The sequence below is a fragment of the Vulpes lagopus genome, chromosome 12, assembly GCF_018345385.1.
Source record: "Vulpes lagopus strain Blue_001 chromosome 12, ASM1834538v1, whole genome shotgun sequence".
NCBI classification, from domain to species: Eukaryota; Metazoa; Chordata; class Mammalia; order Carnivora; family Canidae; genus Vulpes; species Vulpes lagopus.
This window is the reverse complement of record NC_054835.1, coordinates 34,565,848-34,587,904: the sequence shown is the minus strand read 5'-3', so window position 1 is coordinate 34,587,904 and position 22,057 is coordinate 34,565,848. Positions and strand designations below refer to the sequence as shown.

General features: G+C 38.8%; 1 protein-coding gene across 8 annotated transcripts in view; it reads right to left on the bottom strand.

The window, feature by feature from the left end:
• Positions 1-22,057, bottom strand: part of SPAG9 (sperm associated antigen 9) — a 149,460-nt gene that overhangs the window by 51,070 nt on the left and 76,333 nt on the right. For 5 of the 8 annotated variants that reach the window (XM_041724570.1, XM_041724567.1, XM_041724569.1 and 2 more), the window contains 3 exons: positions 15,945-15,986; positions 2,562-2,769; positions 1,958-2,057 (listed from right to left, as the gene is read on the bottom strand). In XM_041724570.1, coding sequence (XP_041580504.1) covers positions 1,958-2,057; positions 2,562-2,769; positions 15,945-15,986 — 350 coding nt within the window. The remainder of the gene's footprint in view (positions 1-1,957; positions 2,058-2,561; positions 2,770-15,944; positions 15,987-22,057) is intronic. The other 3 variants (XM_041724571.1, XM_041724568.1, XM_041724566.1) reach the window with 1 other exon arrangement.

Genomic DNA, 22,057 nt, shown 5'->3' with positions numbered 1-22,057 from the left:
AGGGCCTGGAAACCTGGGCCCAGGATGGACCAAAGGGGGCAGGAAGCTGATCTTCTCCTGCCTTCCAAACAGTCCTGGGGCCCAACAGTCCTGCTCAGCAATGGGAGTTCCTGCACAGACCTTTCTTTAGCCTGCTGACCCTGCAATAAAGCTGAGCTGCTATTATTGGGGCAAAAAAGAAGACAAAGAAGCGACAGACACTGACTCTTGGGAATGGGAATGAAGGGTGGATAGGGTAGGAGACTACTACTGCCCTTCATATTTTGTATTATTCCCATTTGACCTTAATACTATATATGCATTAATTAGTCTGATAAAAATATACTTTTTTAAATTTTTAAAGAGGTTCAGAATGACAAACAGAAATTGCTAATCTCCTTAGGCTTAAGAGAGGACAGATAATGGGATCCCTGGGTGGCGCAGCGGTTTGGCGCCTGCCTTTGGCCCAGGGCGCGATCCTGGAGACCCGGGATCGAATCCCACATCGGGCTCCCGGTGCATAGAGCCTGCTTCTCCCTCCGTCTGTGTCTCTGCCTCTCTCTCTCTCTCTCTGTGACTATCATAAATAAATAAAAAATTAAAAAAAAAAAAAAAGAGAGGACAGATAAAAAGCAAATTTCACTTTTTACATTCTGCATGTTTACATTTTTTGTTTAAGAGAGCATCTGTGCGAGTGGTGGGGGAAGAGATGGGGGAGAGAGAGAATCCCAAGTAGGCTCCATGCCCAGCACAGAGACCAGAGACCAAGGGGGGCTCGATCTCACCACTCTGATATCATGACCTGGGCTGAAATCGGGAGTTGGAAAATTAACTGACTGTGCCACCCAGGCATCCCTGCATTGTTTACATTTTTAAATAAATAATAAAGAAAAAAATGTTTTCATAGGACATGGCCTTCGACATCAGAGAGTCCTAGACCTAATGCTAGCTCCAATCGCTAACTTGGAAATCTTGGACAAGTTACTACACATTTCTGAGCTTCCTTATCTGTACAATGGGGATGAAGACACTGACTTCATAAGGTTGTAATTCAACTTATATTAAACGATGATGACCATAGTACTATCTAACCTTTATTAAACTGGGCCCACTGCCAATAATTCAACATACATTGATTCATTTACTCACAATCATCTGAGGTATTATCATAATTCCCTCCTGTGGAGGAGAAAATATACCTCAGATTCAAATCCAAGGCAGTATTTGAACCCACATAGTATTACCTTACGTTCATGCTTTTAACCATGACTGCAGTGATAAGTGGTGTGTATTTTTATGGTCATTTATTTTTAAAGGACAAATGTAATGGAAGAAATTAAAAGGAAGGGAGTAGGTCCTGTGTAACATTCTTGAACATCTATATGCTTTAGATTACCTTGATTAAGATGATACATAACAATTCTCTTCCTGCCACTAAACAGCCTTCCCATGTAAAACGAGAGTAATTTCTTCCAATAATGAGATCATTACACTTTGGGTTTTCTGTTGTTTTTTTGAGTAGGCTCCACATCCAAAATGGGGCTTGAACTCATAACCCTGAGATCAAGAGTGATATGCTCTACTGAGCCAGCCAGGCACCTGACATCATTACAGTTTTGAAGGGAGTATGTACACTTCTTCCTGATTTGGGGGAAAGAACAGTTTCCTCAAATTGTTACTTCTCATATTCCTGTTTCTATGTTTCCTCAAATTCCAGAAAGTACTGGTTATCCCTTGGGCTATTTTTTTCCCCTATCCTTCCATATGCTTCTAATCCCTGATGTAGCAAAGGAACATTTCATAAAACATTTAAACCAAGTATAATGTCTAGTTTCAAAAATGGAAACTGAAATATAGTACCAACATTTCTTCAGCAAAACATCTGAATTGTCCTTTTCTCTGAAACCAGGGAACAATAGTATGCTTCTGAGAGAGGGGAAAGGAAGTATAAAATGCCTTAATTTGACACTAATAGTACCTTGAGCCTTTATATCCACTGAGATCTTTGTCCATATCCAACTCAGGAGTGGATTCAATGATTGCTTGAACTTCTGACTTCTCTTCATTTTCAGCAGAGCCTTAGGAAAAGGACAAGATGATATAAATAATGCATATATTACATACTGCCCCTAATAAGAGAATCCTATTGCTTCAGTGATTATAAATACATCATTTGATCAGAAAAACATTTTAAGGAGTAGGTTCTAAGAATCATGAGGTTTAGACAAATCATATATCAGATTAACAGTGACTATCAGAAACTGATAAATAACCAAAGTTTTTATTTGTATTTTTGGGGACACAGTCCATTGTATCCCAGGGCAGAACTTCCTGTTTGTTTGTTTTTACTAATTAAGGGGTGAAATACAGAGAAATTAAAGATGAAGACTATTCTCCTGCCTTTTAGGCTCTCTAATCCTCCAGTTTCCCAAATCTGTTGCTCCAAAACTTTATTTGATCATCACTCTTTTTAAGCTTACCTACAATTGAGTACAATTTTATAAATCTAAAGCAGTAACACCCCTAAGATGAATCCTTTCATACCCAGGTGATCTTTACCAGAAAGAACTAGGGTCACTTACCTGTTGATACATTTCTAGTTTCTTGGGCTACCTGTACTTCAATATGCTTGCTTATCTCTGATTTATTTGGTGTATCTGCAACCTTCACAAATCCTTCATTATCTTCCTTTAAGGGAGTATCAGTAGGAATTGTGGCCACATCTGACGCAGCTGTTGATGCCGGAGTGGTAGCTTTAGATCCTCCTTGGCTAACATCAGAAAGTTCATCCTACAAATAAAAAGAATTATTGGGGATGAGGTTTTGCTTGGGTGGCTCAGTTGGTTAAGCGTTCAACTCTTAATCTCAGTTTAGGGTATTTTTAAAGATTTTATTTATTTATTTATTCATGAGAGACACAGAGAGAGAGATGCAGACACTAGGCAGAGGGAGAAGCAGGCTCCCTGTGGGGACCCCAATGCAGAATTCAATCCCAGGACCTTGGGATCATGACCTGAGCCAGAGGCAGACACTCAACCAATGAACTACCCAGACATCCCAATCTCAGTTTAGGTCTTGACTTCAGGATTGTGAGTTCAAGCCCTGTGTTAGGCTCCATGCCTAACAAAAGAATTATGGGAAAAATCTTTAAATGATTAATTCATTTTAAATCATTTTCTTAAATGAGTTAAAAAACTTGCAGAGAGAAAGTTCTATTAAAAAACAGTAACAGGGGGCAGCCCCGGTAGTGCAGCGGTTTAGTGCTGCCTGCAGCCCGGGGTATGATCCTGAGGACCTGGGATCGAGTCCCACGTCAGGCTCCCTGCATGGAGCCTGTTTCTGTCTCTGCTTGTGTCTCTGCTTCTCTCTCTGTGTGTCTCTATGAATAAATAAAATCTTAAAAAAACAAACAAACAGTAATAGGGGCACCTGGGTGGCTTAGTTGGTTAATCATCTGCCTTCAGCTCAGGTCCATGATCTCAGGGTCCTGGGATAGAGCCTCGAGTAGAGTCAGGCTCCTTGCTCAGTGGGGAGTCTACTTTACCCTCTCCTTCTGTCCCTCCCCCATTCGTGTTTTTGTTCTCTGTCTGTCAAATAAATAAATAAAATTAAAAAAAAAAAAAACACAAACAGCAGTGGAATTACAAGATTCTGAATCTTAGAGGAGATTCAGTTTTGTACACCGTATTCTTAAAATATCCTGCATCCAGATCACCTGAAATACTAAAGGGGCAGATTTTAAGTCCAACTCCAAACTTCAGGCAGTGAGGCCAAGTAATCTGCATTTTAAAAAAGCAATCCAGGTGATTTATATACTCATTAAAACTTGATAATTACTATTTTAGGGTCCACAAAAAGTCATGATGTCCAGATTGAATTTTATGCAAAAATGTGTAGAATGCATTTTTCTGGGGGAAAAAAAACAACTTTTATCAGGTTTCAAAGGGTTTTGTGGCCTCAAAATAATTAAAAACAGTTCTCCAAAAGTTGAATCTTTGTGTGGCACACCTGAAACTAATGTAACATTGTGTGTTGATTTAAAAAAAAAAAAAAAAGAAAAAAAAGTGGGCAGCCCGGTGGCTCAGCGGTTTAATGCTTTCGGCCCGGGGTGTGATCCTGGAGACCCGGGATCGAGTCCCACATCAGGCTCCCTGCATGGAGCCTGCTTCTCTCTCTGCCTGTGTCTCTGCCTCTCTCTGTCTTTCATGAATAAATATTTTTTTTAAAAAGTGGGGGAAGGGATTTAAAAAAAAACAATACAAAACAAAAAAGAGGGCAGCCCGGGTGGCTCAGCGGTTTAGCGCCACCTTCGGCCCAGGGCATGATCCTGGAGACCCGGGATCGAGTCCCATGTTAGGCTCCCTGCATGGAGCCTGCTTCTCCCTCTGCCTGTGTCTCTGCCTCTCTTTCTCTCTCTCGCAATCTGTGTCTCTCATGAATAAATAAAATCTTTTAAAAAGGCGGGGGGGGGGGGGCAAGTGGTAGGCTCAGTTGGTGGAGCATGTGACTCTTGATCTCAGGGTCCTGAGATCAGGCCCACGTTAGGCATAGAGCCTACTTAAAAACAAAAACAAAAACAAAAAAACAGCACACAGTTCTCTAATGGCTACCAATAACGAGGCAGTTCTTTTACAGCAAAGTACCCAGGTCTTTAAAAAAAGGGAACCTAAAATGCATGGGTAACTCAATCAGTTAAGAGTCCAACTCTTGGTTTTGGCTCAGGTCATGGTCTCAGGGTCATGAGATCTGGTCCCCAGGTAGGGCTCCATGCTGAGCATTTTGTCTGCTTGGGATTCTCTCTCTCCCTCTTCCTCTGCCCCTCTCCAGGCTCTCTTTTTCTCAAATAAATAAAATCTTTACCAAAAAAAATAAATAAATAAAAGAAAGAAAGAAAAAGAGAACTTGACAAAAAGTTTACAATAAATAGTAGTAGTAGTAGGAAGATTAATAATAATTAGGGTAAATAGTGAATTTATCATTCACTAAATGTCTGACCTTGGGTCAGTTATGTATTCTTTCTAAATCTATGTTTTCTCATTTGTAAAATAGAAATAATGGTACTTAATTCATAGATTATAAATTATTCTACATAAAGACTTAGCAAAGTGTTCACATATACTCAGTGTTTAAAAAGTTAGTAATTATTATATAGCAAATATGACAATACATTATGTACAACTCTGAGAATTCTGAAATGTATGCTTTTGGTCTAAAGCAAAAAGAATTATGTCTATATTAAGTTAAGTCTTAGCTTTAATATAGACATATAACTTAATATTAAGTTAACTTAATATGTCTACATTAAGTTATGCTATGGTGGGGTGATTTTTTTTTTTTTTTTTTTGGTGGGGTGATTTTTAGTGACTTTAATTTCCCTCTTTAAAATTTTCTTTTTTTGGGATCCCTGGGTGGCGCAGCGGTTTGGCGCCTGCCTTTGGCCCAGGGCGCGATCCTGGAGACGCGGGATCGAATCCCACATCGGGCTCCCGGTGCATGGAGCCTGCTTCTTCCTCCGCCTGTGTCTCTGCCTTTCTCTCTCTCTCTGTGACTATCATAAATAAATAAAAATTTAAAAAAAAAAAAAATTCTTTTTTTAACTTTTAAAAGTTATAAAAATAGGGATCCCTGGGTGGCGCAGCGGTTTGGCGCCTGCCTTTGGCCCAGGGCGCGATCCTGAAGACCCGGGATCGAATCCCACGTCGGGCTCCCGGTGCATGGAGCCTGCTTCTCCCTCTGCCTGTGTCTCTGCCTCTCTCTCTCTCTCTCTCTGTGACTATCATAAATAATAAAAAAAAAAAAAATTTTTTTTTAAATAATAAAAGTTATAAAAATAACTATAAAATAATGAAACAGACTCCAAGCCATTAAAAAAAAAACAAAAAAACAGTAACAACAATACTATACCAATCAAAATTACATATATACTCTAAGCTTTATATTCCACTATCTGAGAGATTTAGGTCATTTTAGGTGCTGAGAAGTCAAGAGTGTTCAATTTCAAATTTAAATTTAAAATTCTGTTCAAAAAATAAATAAATAAATAAAATAAAATTCTGTTCAAGTACAAGAAAGCATTTTTGGCATATAGTCAGCTACCTGTGCTATGGTGGAAAGCAATTACAGTGAAAGCAACCACACTCAGAGAACTTTATGACCGAAACTCTTAGCTTTATAATATTAAAACATTTTCATCTCCATTATCTTCTCCTAAAAATAATTTACTATCACAAATTTTGATGTAGCAAAAATTTCGGTACCAAGAGTGGGTGAATTAGAACCAATCACCAGAAGAAAACATAGGGTTATGTAAATTATATTTGCTGGGGCAAATCAGGAGCTCTTTTTTTTTTTTTTTTTTTTTTTTTTATTTTATTTATGATAGTCACAGAGAGAGAGAGAGAGAGAGGCAGAGACACAGGCGGAGGAAGAAGCAGGCTCCATGCACCGGGAGCCTGACGTGGGATTCGATCCCGGGTCTCCAGGATCGTGCCCTGGGCCAAAGGCAGGCGCCAAACCGCTGCGCCACCCAGGGATCCCAGATCAGGAGTTCTTTATCCAGAAGAGATGGTATATGTATACAATGGAATATTATTCAGCCATAAAAAAGAATGAAAACTTGCCATTTGCAACAACAAGGATGGTGCTAAAGAATGTTTCACTAAATAAGATGGTTGAGAGAAAGACAAATACCATGATTTCACTCATATGTGGAATTTAAGAAACAAAACAGATGAAGGAAGAAAAAAAAGTGAGAGAGAGGAAGACACAGAGAAAAAAAAAAAAGACACCTAGAAACAGCCTCTTAACTATACAGAACAAACAAATGGTTACCAAAGGGGAGGTGTGCAGAAGGATGGGTGAAATTAGACAAAGGAGATTAAAGGGTACATTTATCAAGACGCCTGGGTAGTTCAGCGGCCGAGCATCTGCGTTCAGCTTGGGGCGTGATCCTGGGTCCAGGGATGGAGTCCTGCATCAGGCTCCCTGTGAGGAGCCTGCTTCTCCCTCTGCCTGTGTCTCTGCCTCTCTCTGTGTGTGTCTCTCATGAATAAATAAATAAAATTTTAAAAATAAATAAAGGGTACATTTTTCTTGATGAGCACTGAATAATATAAGGAAGTGCTGAATCCCTATGTTGCACCTCTAAAACAGATACAACACTATATGCTTACTTAAAAAAAAAAAACACACTTCTTTATCTCTTCAATGGTGTCCCACTCTTCATCCCTATCCCAGACTCTGAGGTTTTTCTTTTTCCTGTTTTTTGTTTATTTGTAAATGATGAGAAATGCAGAATGTCACAGCTTGTGAATGCCATACCAGCATGAGTTACCCATTTAAAAATCTGAGTATCGGGACACCTGAGTGGCTCAGTGGTTGGGCATCTGCCTTCAGCTCAAGGCGTGATTCCAGAGACCCAGGATCAAGTCCCACATTGGGCTCCCTGCATGGGGCCTGCTTCTCCCTCTGCCTGTGTCTCTGCCTCTCTCTCTCTCTCTCTGTCTCTCATGAAAAAATAAATAAAATTTAAAAAAAATAAATAAATAAAAATTTGAGTATCCTGGCTCTCCTGATGGGCTTGAGCTCTAACACATGGTTAAAACCCAAATGTCTGCTGAAGACCTTCATCCTAGAAAATCTTTGCTATTCTCAATTTCTGAGTTTATATTGGACTTCAATAATAGCTGGTCAGCCACCAATTATTTTATTTATCATTATTTTAAGAAACACATATTCACAGCAGATAATGATCCATTTACCAAAAAAAAATGTCCCCTGCGATTTTGAATCTATCGAAGGAAAAATAAAATAGTATACACGTGTTAGATATGATATTTATTTAAAAGGATTTTCAGTGACATGGGAAAATGCTTATATGTTAAACTGGAAAAATAAATTGCATATATATTTTAAATAAAGTGTATACATAACATCATTTGTAACAGCAAAAAACTGCAAACAACTTAAATGCTTCAAAATAAGAGATTAAGCAAGCTATACTATATCCATATAAGAGAACATTATTCAGCAATTAAAAACTGTATTGTAGGGCAGCGCAGGTGGCACAGCGATTTAGTGCCACCTGCAGCCCAGGGTGTGATCCTGGAGACCCTGGATCGAGTCCCATGTCAGGCTCCCTGCGTGAAGCCTGCTTCTCCCTCTGCCTGTGTCTCTGCCTCTCTCTCTCTCTCTCTCTCTGTCACTCATGAATAAATAAATAAAATCTTAAAAAAAAAACCAAACTGTGTTGTAGAAGGGTATTTACTGAAATGGAAGATATTCAAAATAGTTTGCAAAGAGACTGGGATTAAAACAAACCAGTACAGTATGAGCAATTAAAAAAAAAATAGTAAAAAAAAAATAGGACAGTGATTCTTAGAGTTGTTGCCACTGAGTAGATGAGTAACAAGTGATTTTTACTTTTCCTGTGCCTTTGTTGGCATAATTATATATACATATAGAAGTAGAAAAAATTAGAAAAATCAGAATATAAATCTATACATGAAGTATGGTCTCTAAAAAATGTTTTAGCTTATATAAAGTGGCTATAGATAACAGGTAAAAATTCTTTCCTGCTTATTAATACTTGTGCGTTTCCAAATTTTTAAACAATAGTCACGTGTTACTATTATAAGGAAAAAAGTAAATTAAGTTAGAAATAAATTTGAATTAGTATAGCTAGATGAAATTATCTTTCACTTAGAAAGTTTTGAGAAAACCATTGATACTATTAATATATAGGGAGCTACCCATTCATTAGTGTCTGTGTTTAAGACAACTGATTACCTGTCACCTGAAGTACAACACTAAATATGCTGATAAAACATGCTGTATTGGATAGCCAATTATTCTGTGCATCTCCAATACAGGGCTGATTTCTAGTGGGAAGGAAGACAAACAAAGAAATAGCTCAGTTCTCTATCACTTCCTCCCCTCTTAAAACTAAAGGACAAAATTGCTATTTTCCTGAGCTGTTGACTGATGTCTAATAAAAAAGATCTGATAAAACTTACATAAGCCAAGCCAATTAGCTTGTTTGGAGTTAAAAAAAAACTGATGGTCACATTTGTGGAACCAAAGAGACCCATACTGAAGACAACTAGAGGCTGCCCTGAGTACCACTCTCTTAAGTCCTTGCTTTGATGTGTACTCTATTAAAAAAACGTAAGTGGCAAGGGGCACCTGGGTGACTCAGTCGGTTGGGCGTCCAGCTCTTCATTTTGGCTCAGCTCATGGTGTCAGGGTGTGGGACCGGCAAGTGCCCAGCTCTGTGCTCAGCGGGGAGTCTGCTTCTCTCTTTCTCTCTCTCCCTCCCAACCTTATTCTCTCTCTCTCCTTCTGCCCCTCCATTTGCTCATGTGTGCTCAAATAAATAAATCTTAAAAACTAAATAAAAAATGAAAGCGGCCACTTGATTAATTCATATTAATGCTTATCACATACATGAATTCCCACTATTTATTTTATTTTTAGTAGGTGCTATGCCCAATGTGAGGCTTAAGCTCACAACCATGAAATCAAGAGCATCATATTCTACTGACTAAGCCAGCCAGGCACCTCAAATTCCCACTTTTTAAAGGTTTAAAATATAAAATACATTTAAGGTTCCTGATAAGCACTTAAAACTCATCAAGACTGGGATCCCTGGGTGGCGCAGCGGTTTGGCGCCTGCCTTTGGCCCGGGGCGCAATCCTGGAGACCCGGGATCGAGTCCCGAGTCGGGCTCCCGGTGCATGGAGCCTGCTTCTCCCTCTGCCTGTGTCTCTGCCTCTCTCTCTCTGTATGACTATCATAAATAAAAAAAAAAAAAAAAAAAAAAAAAAAAAAAACTCATCAAGACTGCGGATTCAGAAAGCCCTAGGAAAAAAATCAAGTTCATATATACTGAAAAAAATGACATGACTTTGAAGCTATTTGAAAAATAATTTGAGGTCCATTTGTTTTTTCTTAAAATAAGCTCTATGCCCAATGTAAGGCTTGAACTCATGACCTTGAGATCAAGTCCCATGCTCCACCAACTGAGTCAGCCAGCTGTCCTTTGAGGTCAATCTTGTACTTGTCATTTGTCTCTCAAATAAAAGTAGAAAAATGATTTCCTCTTCCTCCTAATCACCCTATCCCCAATGTCTAGTTACTTTTACCTTAAAAAAAAATTACTTAGCAATTAAAGAGTTCATAACATAAGCAGTTTGGCAAAAGCCCTCCTCCCCAAATTCTTGTGGATCTGGGAGTATAAAATAAAGTAACCATGAGAGCTGAACCTAAACTAGGAAAAGGACTCTGCCATCTTCTCCAGGTTTGGGGCTACAAGGAAGTGGTAAATTAGTATCTGCTTAGAAGAAAATGTTTTAAATTTGTCATGGGCTATCCAAGTAACATGAGATTTATTTATCTATAACTTCCCTTTTATAGTTTTACCATATAAAAATATTTTACACTCATTAAAATAGCTCACTGTGTGGGCTGTACTTCTGGATCTCAGGGAGAGCCAAGGAGAGAAGCTCTCAATTTTAGGGGACCATTTTCAAAAGAGGCATTTCTTGTTGGTCTCCCAGGCAGTGGTGACATAAAGCTCCTAAGATTAGTAGGAAAGCACTGACATGGGAAAAGTCTCTGCTACAATGTTTGGTTGGAAGCACAGTATTCTTGTATCTCCTATGGAAGAAATTATGAAATTCTGTCACTAATAATGCCTCCAACAAGATAGAAGAAAGACAAGCCTAAATATTAATCTGTTAAAAGATAAAGTATATCACTTTTGGTCAACAGTAAGCTCATAAGATAAGATGTGCAATGGGACACCTGGGTGGCTCAGCTGTTAAGCCTAAACTGCCTTAGGCTCAGGGCGTGATCCCAGAATCCAGGATCAAGTCCCACATTGGGCTCCCTGAGGGGAGCCTACTTCTCCCTCTGCCTATGTCTCTGCCTCTTTCTGTGTCTCTCAAGAATAAATAAATATTAAAAAAAAAAAAAAAAAAAAGATACAATGTACAAGATAAGAAAAATCATGGGGTGCCTAGGTGGCTCCGTCGGTTAAGCACTAAGGCTCAGCTCATGATCCCAGAGTCCTGGGATTGAGCCCCCGTCAGTCTCTGCTCAGCAGGGAGTCTACTTCTCCCTTTCCTCACCCTTCCCCTTCGCTCATGCTCTCTTGCTCTCTCAAATAAATATAATCTTTAAAAAAAGAGAGAGAAAATTATTAGAACCTAAATGAAAACTGTAAGCATTTATAAAAATTATCCTATATAAAGTTTCAGAGGAGTTACATGCTATTATTTGACATTTAGTCTGTAGCTTCTGGAGACCTCCAGTTCCTGTTTTATACCAGTCATTTGCCAACCAGCACTGCTTTAGCTAATTTTTTTTTAAGTATTTATTTAAATTCCACTCAGTTAACAGTGTAATAATACTAGTTTCAGGTGCAGAATATAGTGATTTAATACTTTTATACATCACTTGGTACTCATCACACTAAGTGTACCCCTCAATCCCCATCACCTATTTAATCCACCCCCCACCCACTTCCTTAATGTTAACTATCAGTTCTTGCTTCCCCCCACCACACTGCCTTTGGTCATTTGTTTCTTAAATTCTACATGAGTTAAGTCATATGATAGGTCTTCCTCTGACTTATTTCACTTAGCATAATATTCTCTAGCTCCATCCATGCTGTTGCAAATGGCAAGGTTTCATTCTTTTTTATGGCTGAGTAATATTCCATTGTATACACATATCATCTTTATCAATTCATCAGTTCATAGAGAAATAGGCTGTTTCTATAGTTTGGCTATTGTAGATAACAAGCTATAAACACTAGGGTGCATGTGTCCCTTTGAATTAGTAATTTTTGTATTCTTTGAGTTAATACCTAGTAGTGCAACTGCTGGATCAAAGGGCAGTTTATTTTTAACTTTTTGAGGAAACTCCATACTGTTTTCCACACTGGCTGCACTAGTTTACATTCCCACCAACATTCCCCTTTCCCTGTATCCTGGACAACATCTGCTGTTTAGCTAATAGTCTCGACTACAATTGCCTCTTTATATGAAGAACCCTAGCCTATCAATTCAATTGCTTGGTGTCATTAAGATACCCTCTTCAAACATATGCTGATGTAGGTCCCTTTACGGCTGTCAAGTCTCTTTCTCATAAATGTACTTCTTTTATAACCTATTCCCCAACCCCCCTTTAGTCATTAAGGAAATCTCAAATTGTAGGCTGTGCATATCACTGGAGAATGTCCACAAAAAAGCAGAAAACTGATCTTGGATTCCAGTGCTACGACCAGAGGGGAATGCCTTCCTATGCATATTAAACTGTGCTTTAAAAAGCAGGTGTTAGGGTACCTAGGTGGCTCAGTTGGTTAAGCGTCCAACTCTTGATCTCAGCTCAAATCTAGATCTCAGTGTTGTGTGTTCAAGCCCCATGTTGGGCTCCATGTGGGGTGTAGAGCCTACTTTTAAAAATAATTGGGACACCTGGGTGGCTCAGGGGTTGGGTGTCCGCTTTTGGCTCGGGGCGTGATCCTGGGGTCCCGGAATCAAGTCCCGGATTGGGCTCCCTGCATGGAGCCTGCTTCTCCCTCTGCCTGTGTCTGCCTCTCTTTGTGTCTCTCATGAATAAATAAACAAAATCTTTTAAAAATAAAATTAATTAAAAGATAAAAAGGATAGATAAAATTAAAAGATAAAAGAACATTCAAAAATGTTATACAGGGGATCCCTGGGTGGCTCAGCGGTTTGGCACCTGCCTTCCACCCAGAGTGTAATCCTGGAGTTCTGGGTTTGAGTCCCACATTGGGCTTCCTGCATGGAGCCTCCTTCTCTGTCTGTGTCTCTGCCTCTCTTTCTCTATCTGTCTCTCATGAATAAATAAATAAATAAAATCCTTTAAAAAAAATGTTATACAGGGGAACCTGGGTTCAGTGGTTGTGCCTCTGCTTTCAGGTGAGGTCATGATCCTGGGGTCCTGGGACTGAGTTCCATATCAGGCTCCCTCGAGGGAGCCTGCTTCTCCCTCTGCCTATGTCTCTGCCTATCTCTTTGTCTCTCATAAATAAATAAATAAACAAATAAATAAACAAATAAATAAAATCTTTTAAAAAATGTTATATGAATAGGAAACAAGCACAAAAAATGCTCAACATTACTAATCATCAGAGAAATACAAATAAAAACTACAGCATCACCTCACATCCATTAGGATGGCTACTATCAAAAACAAACAAAATAACAAGTGTTGTTGAGATGCATCCATTAGGATGGCTACTATCAAAAACAAACAGAAAATAACAAGTGTTCTTGAGATATGGAGAAATTTGAACCCTTGTACACTGCTGGAAAGATTATAAAATGTTGCACCTTGCTTGGAACACAGCATGGTATTTCCTCAGAAAACTAAAAATAGAACTATCATATGATCCAGCAATACCCCTCTAGGTATATATCCAAAAGAACTGAAAGCAGGGCACCTGGTGGCTCAGTGGTTGAGCATCTGCCTTTAGCCTGGGTCGTGATCTCAGGGTCCTGGGATCTAGTCTCACATCAGGATCCCCGCAGGGAGCCTGCCTCTCCCACTGCAAAGGTCTCTGCCTCTCTCTCTGTCTCTCATGAATAAATAAATAAATAGAATCTTAAAAAAAAAAAAAAATTGAAAGAAATTTGCTCTACCCATGTTCATAGCAGCACTACTCCCAATAGCCTAGAGGTAGAAGTGACCCAAATGTCCATGAAGGGATGAATGGATGTATCAAATGCGGTCTATAAATACAATGGAATATTATTCAGCCTTAAAAAGAGGAAAACCCAACATATACTACAACAGATATGAATCTTGAGGACAAAATGCTGAGTGAAATAAGCCAGTCACAAAAGACAAATATCATGGTTCCATTTACACAACACCTAAAGCAGTCAAACTCTTAGAAAAGAAAGTAGAATGGTTGTTGCTGGGGTGGGAGAAGGGGAGAGAGGGAGTTGTTTCATGGGTACAAAGTGTTAGGTTTGCAAGATGAAAAAGTTCTAGAGATCTGCTTCACAACGTGAATATTCTTAACATTACTGAACTATGCACTTAAAAATGATTAAGATGGTAAATTTTAGGGGCACCTGGGTGGCTCAGTCGGTTAAGCATCTGCCTTCAGCTCAGGTCATGATCTTAGGGTTCTGGGATTGTGCCCCAGGTCGTGGAGGGGGCAGGGGGGGAGTCACTGCTCAGCAGGAAGCCTGCTTCTCCCTCTACCTCTGCCACTCCCTACATTCATGTGCATACTCTCTCTCAAATAAATAAGTAAAAAAAAAAAAAAAAAGAAAAGAAAAAAATGGTAAATTTTATTCTGTAGGTACTCACTACACACAAATAAGAAAATAGGTGTCATTACTTTTAGCTTCACTTGAGATACCAAAGTGAAAACTATCTGTCTTGTGCCATTTTATTACTGGCTTTAGATACCAGGTAAAAGTCTATAAACCTCTACAAAGTATCTTCAGTTGTTTCATTCATTAAATTCCTCCCTCATGTGCTCAGTCCTGAACAGAATATGTATGTTGTTATTCAGCATTGCCCTTACTATTTATGTTTTGAGAGACTATAACGTAAGTTTACAATTATAAAAGACAAATTTATCTAAGGACAGTTTAGAAATGGGGGCGCTTGGTTCAGCATCTGACTCTTGGCTTCAGCTCAGGTCATGATCTCAAGATCCTGAAATCAAGCTCTATGGTGGGGGTCTGCTTGAGATTCTCTCTCCTCCCTCTCAACCCCTCCCCTCACTCCTGCATGAACTCATGCTTGCGCGCTCTCTAAGTAGTAAGTTAAATAAATAAATAAATAAATAAATAATAAATAAATAAATAAATAAGATCTGGAAAGAAGGAAAGAAAGATATGTTCCAGTGTAATGTTTTCCTAAGTAGCCTGCCTGCTTTCATCTGAAATAAGATAAACAAAGGGGCAAGCTATTGTTACATAAGTGTCTTTTTTATTCAGATTTTAAGCCTAATGAAAGTAAAGACAAAATTATAAAAACTAGGCCCATGTATCCCCACTATAACACTTAATCACCTTATATTTCAATTTTTATATTTACAATCCTTTCTACACAAAGTTAAAATGTTAAAGCAGTGGTTCTTAAACTCTTTTGATTTACAGCTCTATGATATAAAAGAATTATAAAATTCTATGTGTACATGTATTTTCTTGATGTTTTATGACTTTGATTCCTAAAGGAGTCTGTGGCCAAAAAAACACTGAAAACCCTAACCCTAAGCACAATTAGAAGTTAATTATATTGTGGGTTTAAGAAAATTCTGATTACTAGAAGTATGAATGTCCTAACCCTGAAGATATTTCTGAAGAAAGGGGACACTGTTTCACGTCACAGATCAGCTGTAGTGCTTCCATGGACCTGGATGGGTAGGAGGCCTGACCTGGCGAGTAGGAAAAAGCCTTGTCTTTATATCCCCAATGCCCAGCATATCAAGCCTGACGTGAGAAGGCTCATAACAGATGTTTGCTGAATAAAGCTAACAATGCCCTGATTAAAGCTGAAGAAATCTGTTCATCGAGGGAGGCAGCCTACAGTACAATGACACACTGGGGCTGTCTCCAGGATACACACAAGTTATGTACATTCTGTCTTGAGGAAAGTATTTGTGCAAATTTGTGCAAGGGTATTTGCGTGTTTCTTACCTAGAGCTGGGTAGATGGAAATAGGCTGAACTTCCATATGATTTACTTAGATTTCTCTTCTTTATTTTAAAATGCTGTCTTTGGGGGAGGAGTAATTTATAGATTACAGTAAAGCCCTAGCAACCACTACAGAAATAATTCTCTTATATTTCAGTGAAAAACATCAGTAGTCTTCCAAACTGAGCACTAATGTCTTGAGAATAGCAGTTGAATAAGTAACCAGTAGTTAATTGTGTTTGTTTAGTTTTGGAAAGTGATCTGAAATACCATTCTCACCTCCTGTTCTACAGCCTTCAGAGATTCAGGACTACTGCTGACCTGGGAAGAAAGAAAGATTATACGAGAGACAACAAGATCATGTATTTATTAGGTGTTAGCACATTCCTAAGTATCTTTGGCTTGTTTTACCATTCAGGATAACATGATCTCTCTAATCTACTATGTTAAAATGAGGATTTGTGGGTTTTGTTTTGATTTGACTTAAAAACACTTTCCTCAGTTTCCTCAAAAAGTCGAAAAATAGAACTACCCTATGTCCCAGCAATTGTACTACTAGGTATTTACACCAACGATACAAATGTAGTGATCCAAAGAAGCACCTGTACCCTAATGTTTACAGCAGCAATGTCCACAATAGCCAAATTATGGAAAGAGCCCAGATGCCATCAACATATGAATAGATAAAGATGTAGTATATATATACAATGGAATATTACTCAGCCATCAAAAAACCCAAAACCTGCCAATTGCAAGGACATGGATGGAACCAGAGGATATTATGCTAGGCGAAATAAATCGATCAAAGAAAGACAATTATATGATTTCCCTCATATGTAGAATTTAAGAAACAAAACAGTGGGGTGCCTCGGTGGCTCAGTAGGTTAAGCAGCTGCCTTCGGCTCAGGTCATGATCCCAGGGTCCTGGGATCCAACCCCACATAAGACTTGCTGCTCAGCGGAGAGCTTGCTTCTCCCTCTCTCTCTGAGGCTCCCCTGCTTGTGCTCGCTCACTCTTGTTCTTTCTCTGTCAAATAAATAAATGAAATCTGAAAAGAAAACAAAAAGAAACAAAACAGAGGAACATGTGGGAAGGGAGGGAAAAATAAAACAAGAAAGGGTGACAAACCAAAAGAGACTTTTTTTTTTAAGATTTTATTTATTTATTCATGAGAGAGAGAGAGAGGTAGAGACATAGGCAGAGGGAGAAGCAGGCTCCCTGAGGGGAACCCGATGCAGGACTCAATCCCAGGATCTGGGATCATGACCTGAGCAAAAGGCAGATGCTCAATCACTGAGCCACCCAGGTGCCCCAAGAGACTCAATCATAGGAAACAAATTGAGGGTTGCTAGAGGAGAGTGAGATGGGGGATGGGGGTAACTGGGTGATGGACATTGAGGGCACATGATGTAATGAGCACTGCATGTTATATAAGACTGATGAATCACTGAACTCTTATCTCTGAAACTAATAATATACTGTATGTTAATTAATTGAATATAAATTCTTTAAAAAGTACAAGACACACACAATAAAAAAAATAAAAATACCTTTAAGCTTCTAGTTTAAGAGATATTATAGTTCAGGGGTCACCATGTCAAACCTAATACTTCATCAATAAGCAGCTCATCACTTAGCCCTTTTATCTATTCATACAGCCCTGAAATCTTTTTCAAATCTATTCTAATCATCTAGAATATTTTTTTTATCATCTAGAATATTTAACATGCAAATATTCCAGTACACTTGGAAATGTTTACTGTACCTTCCTTTTACCCCGTCATTTCAGAAACAGACATCACTAATAATTGAAGGGTGACCAATATTGAAATTCTTTTTCACAAAAATACCTATTTATTCATTTTCTATCTGTACATTTCCCTCTAGAGCAAGTGTTTCTTTCTTCTTCTTCTTTAAGATTTGATTTGACAGAAAGAGAGCATAAGCACTGGAGGTTGGGGAGAGAGAAGCAGGCTCCCTGCTGAGTAGAGAGCCCAACACCAAGCTCCATCCCTGAACCCTGAGATCGCAACCTGATCTGAAGACAGATGCTTAACCAACTGAACCACCCAGAAACCCGAAGACAAGTGTTTCTCTTAAACACAAAGCAACCAGAAGCTTTAAATATTCTTGTTCTGGAAATTCATCAAAGTCTTTGAAAAGCCTAAAATATGGCTGTAGGCTCTCTGTTAATTCTCTCAAAAGCCACAGATTAGCAAGGCATGATTCACTTTATAGAAATCAGACTGCCTCTCAATTTTTTTTATATGATCTTTGATTCTGGGTTATTATTATATTTAACCCTTATCAACTATTTATCAAATGCTGGTGGGGGGCAGGAACTGGGTGGCACTCTCTCTACATAACAATGGAAAGACTGCCAACACACATTTTTTCATGAAAAACAAACCAGCAAGCAGCAGGAAAATACTTAGAGCACATAGCCATTTATCTTACATATTGAGTGTGTTACCTATTTTGCATATGTAAAAGAAAAACGTCTGAAGGACAGATACACCAACTATTCACAATGCCTGGGGAAAAGTAGTATTTAGGGCTGGAGAAACTTTTTAGTCTAGATTCTTCAATATTATTTAAAATCAGGAAACTGTGGGGGCAGCCCCAGTGGCCCAGCGGTTTAGCACCGCCTTCAGCCCAGGGTGTGATCCTGGAGACCTGGGATCGAGTCCCATGTTTGGCTTCCTGCATGGAGCCTGCTTCTCCCTCTACCTATGTCTCTGCCTCTCTCTCTCTCTCTGTCTCTCATGAATAAATAAAATCTTAAAAAAAAATCAGGAAACTGTTAACAGTTAAAAGTTTTTTTTTTGTTGTTTTTGTTTTTTTTTTTTTTAATTTATGATAGTCACACAGAGAGAGAGAGAGAGAGAGAGAGAGAGAGAGGCAGAGACACAGGCAGAGGGAGAAGCAGGCTCCATGCACCGGGAGCCCGACGTGGGATTCGATCCCGGGTCTCCAGGATCGCGCCCTGGGCCAAAGGCAGGCGCCAAACCGCTGCGCCACCCAGGGATCCCTAGTTAAAAGTTTTTTAACCCTGTTTTATAAAATATTTGGACTCCTAGAACACTGTAATAGCATTTCTAGTTTCTGGCATAGTGGGCACTCAGATATTTTATTCATTCATTCATTCATTCATTCATGAGAGACATACACACGCACAAAGACAGAGAGCGGCAGAGACACAGGCAGAGGGAGAAGCAGGCTCCATGCGCGGGACTCGATTCTGGTTCTCCAGGATCACGCCCTGGGCTGAAGGTGGCACTAAACCGCTGGGCCACCCGGGCTGCCCACTCAGATATTTTTTAATGCAAAAAGCAGGTAATTTGTCTTTAACAGGAAATTATTAAAGTTATTTTTCTTACTCTAAAAGCTACCTTAAATATTAAATATCAATAAGAATAATAAATACTTCTGAGCAAATTACTTGAAAAGAAACCACCTTTGAAATATGAGCTGTAAAAACCATGATTTTCAAATTGTATTATTTAGATTTTTACCAATGTTCATTCTCAACATACAGTAGCATCTTGGTCAACATACAATCCAGTAAATATGTCAAAAAGAAAAAACCTCACTGTAAATAATTCCATTAAGAACTAATTCCATTCCCCCTAAGAAAGAACGAATTCCATTCCCCTATCTCTAAGAAACAGTTTAAAGGAGGAGAAGGGGGGATCCCTGGGTAATATATAATATAAATGAATGGAGAATACAACAGAAGCATCAAAGAAAGAGCCTAGAAGCAATCACATTTCAAGCAACAAACACATGTGGTACCTAGATCTTGGTTCCTAAATACAAGAACCAGGGCTCAGACATAGAATAAAAGCCAGGAGCATCTTATAGTGCCAGGAAGGAAGTACTCAAAAAAGTAAGGGGCATGTTGAAAGCATACAGAAGTCCACCTAAAAAGCTCCCAATTCCGAAGCTGGAACAATTTGCACAATAAAATAAACGATAGCATTGGATAACCTAGAGAATAAAACAAATGTCCATAACTTCAAGGAAGGAAGGAAGGAAGGAAGGAAGGCAGGTCTCATCCTTACAGAAGAATTCCAGTTAACATAAAATGGATGAAGAAAATAGAAAATAACCACTGGAACACCACAGTAATAACTGTAAAATCCAGTGACAGAACTACAATAAGTAGATGAAAATTTAAAGAGAAATAGGATATTTGCACAGTCTCAAAGCATATCCACCAAGATACTTTTTTTTTAAGACTGATTTATTTTAAAGAGAGAGCGCACAGGTGTGTGCAAGAGCAAGAGGGGAGAGGCAGAGGGAGAGGAACGAAGAACATCAGAGAATCTAAAGCAGTCTTTTTGCTGAGCACAGAGCCTGATGTGGGGCTCAAATTCAGGACCCTGAGATCCTGACCTGAGCCAAAACCAAGAGTCAGATGCTTAACCAACTGTGCCACCCAGGCACCCACTCCAAGATCCTTATTAATTATAAGGGGAAAAACAGTTAACAGGGTAGAGAAACCCAACACACATCAGCTAAACCAAGCAATCAAGGTTAATAATCACTACTAAGGTATGTTGTTTCTGCAATCTTCTTGCCAAAAATACAAAATGTCAATCTAATTATGAGAAATCATTAGAGAAGCACAGTATGTCAGACATTTTACAATATAATTAACCAATGCTCTTCATGCCTCAAGGCCAAGATTAAGGAACCGTCATTTGTTGAAAGACACCAAGAACACATAACTCAGTGCAACGTGCAACTCAGTGCAACTCAATCCAATCCTGGACTGGATTCTGAACAGAAGACAGTAGTAGAAAAACTGGTAACATCCAAATACACGTCTACAGCTTAGCTAATAATATTGCACCAACGTCAACTGTCTTAGTTTTAATAATTGTATATACTATGGTTAGTTAACACTTGTTGGTGATGGGTGATGGGTATTATAGGAACTCTCTGTACTGTTTTTGCAATTTTTCTTAAGGTTGAAAATATCTCAAAATAAAAAGTTTAAAAAATTAAGAGCTTTAACTGCTCAGAAACTTTTAATTACACACACATTTTGTAATAGGAACCTTTAATCACAAAAGACACAGGAATAAGGTTCAACCACTACAGAAATTCAAATTTGGAAAAATTAAAGAAATAGGAACTAAACTGTTAACCACAAATGGAGGAGGATGGAAAATTCTTCTGAATAAGAATGCTGGCTCTGTTTAGCCATTTCCTGTTCTGTATGCTAAGCACATCTCCTGAAGAATGCAGCACACATTGACCACTGGCTTTACATACCAAACCGTGCTAATAAGAGCTTCTCACAGCAGTTTTACTAAAGTATTTCAATTCATATGATTTTAAAAGAACTCTTAAAATTTTACAAGTAGGTATCCATCCAACTTGAAATTGTTTTTCTCAGTTCTAAAAGTCATATTTTACTAACAATCACCAACCCAGAAGACTCTTCAAAGAAAAAAATATTTGGAGGGAGTATATATGCAATATGCAGTCACTCACACATACATCTTTAGGCATGTGCCGGATAGTAAACACATATAGGTATATATACACGTATATGTGAAACTAGATGGAAATCTGTGAAATTGCTGGCAAACTGATACAAAGGTCTAGAAAAGAGCATCAATATTCAATGTATAGGATTCTTTAAATGATACTTGAAACACTTCATTCTCTCTCTTCCCATATTTGGGCATAAGGAAGGGCTATCTGACCTCTGAACATGTGAAGCAGTGAAGAACTTCAACACCACTAGTAAGAGAACGTCTCTGGGGGGGGGGGGGTAATTTAGCAATATCTATCAAAATCTTAAATATATGCTGATTCAGTAATCCCACTTACGGGAATCATAAATACAAGTAGAAAATTATGTATAATTCACTACAGCATTGTTTGTAATAGCAAAGGGCTAGGAAAAACAGATGTCCCGTCAACAAAGTAGATTTTAACTATAGCTGGGGTATGTGATCTCTCCCCACCTGCCCTGCCTCTACAATTCTGATACATCAATGATCTTCTTCACTGCCTTGTTTTCAATTCCTCTTTCTACTGGACTCTTCTAAGCACACAAACAACCCACTGCCTCCCACTCTAAGAGTACCTCTCCCACCAGCCAACTCAAGTTACCCTTTTCCCTCCTGCCATTACAACCACCTGTCTGGAGTCCTGACCCTTTCTAGTTCCTCCTTTCATGATTCTTGTTCACTCCTATTACTGGTCCTGCAACTCAGACTGCTCAAACCTGTATCTACAAATTGACAAATTCAATCCTCATCCTGTTTGATTTATCCATACCAGCTGACCCTGCTAACAACTGCTTCCATTCTAAAGCTCTCTTGTCCTTTGACTTTCAGGGCCACAATCTTTTACGATCTCTCTTCTCTGC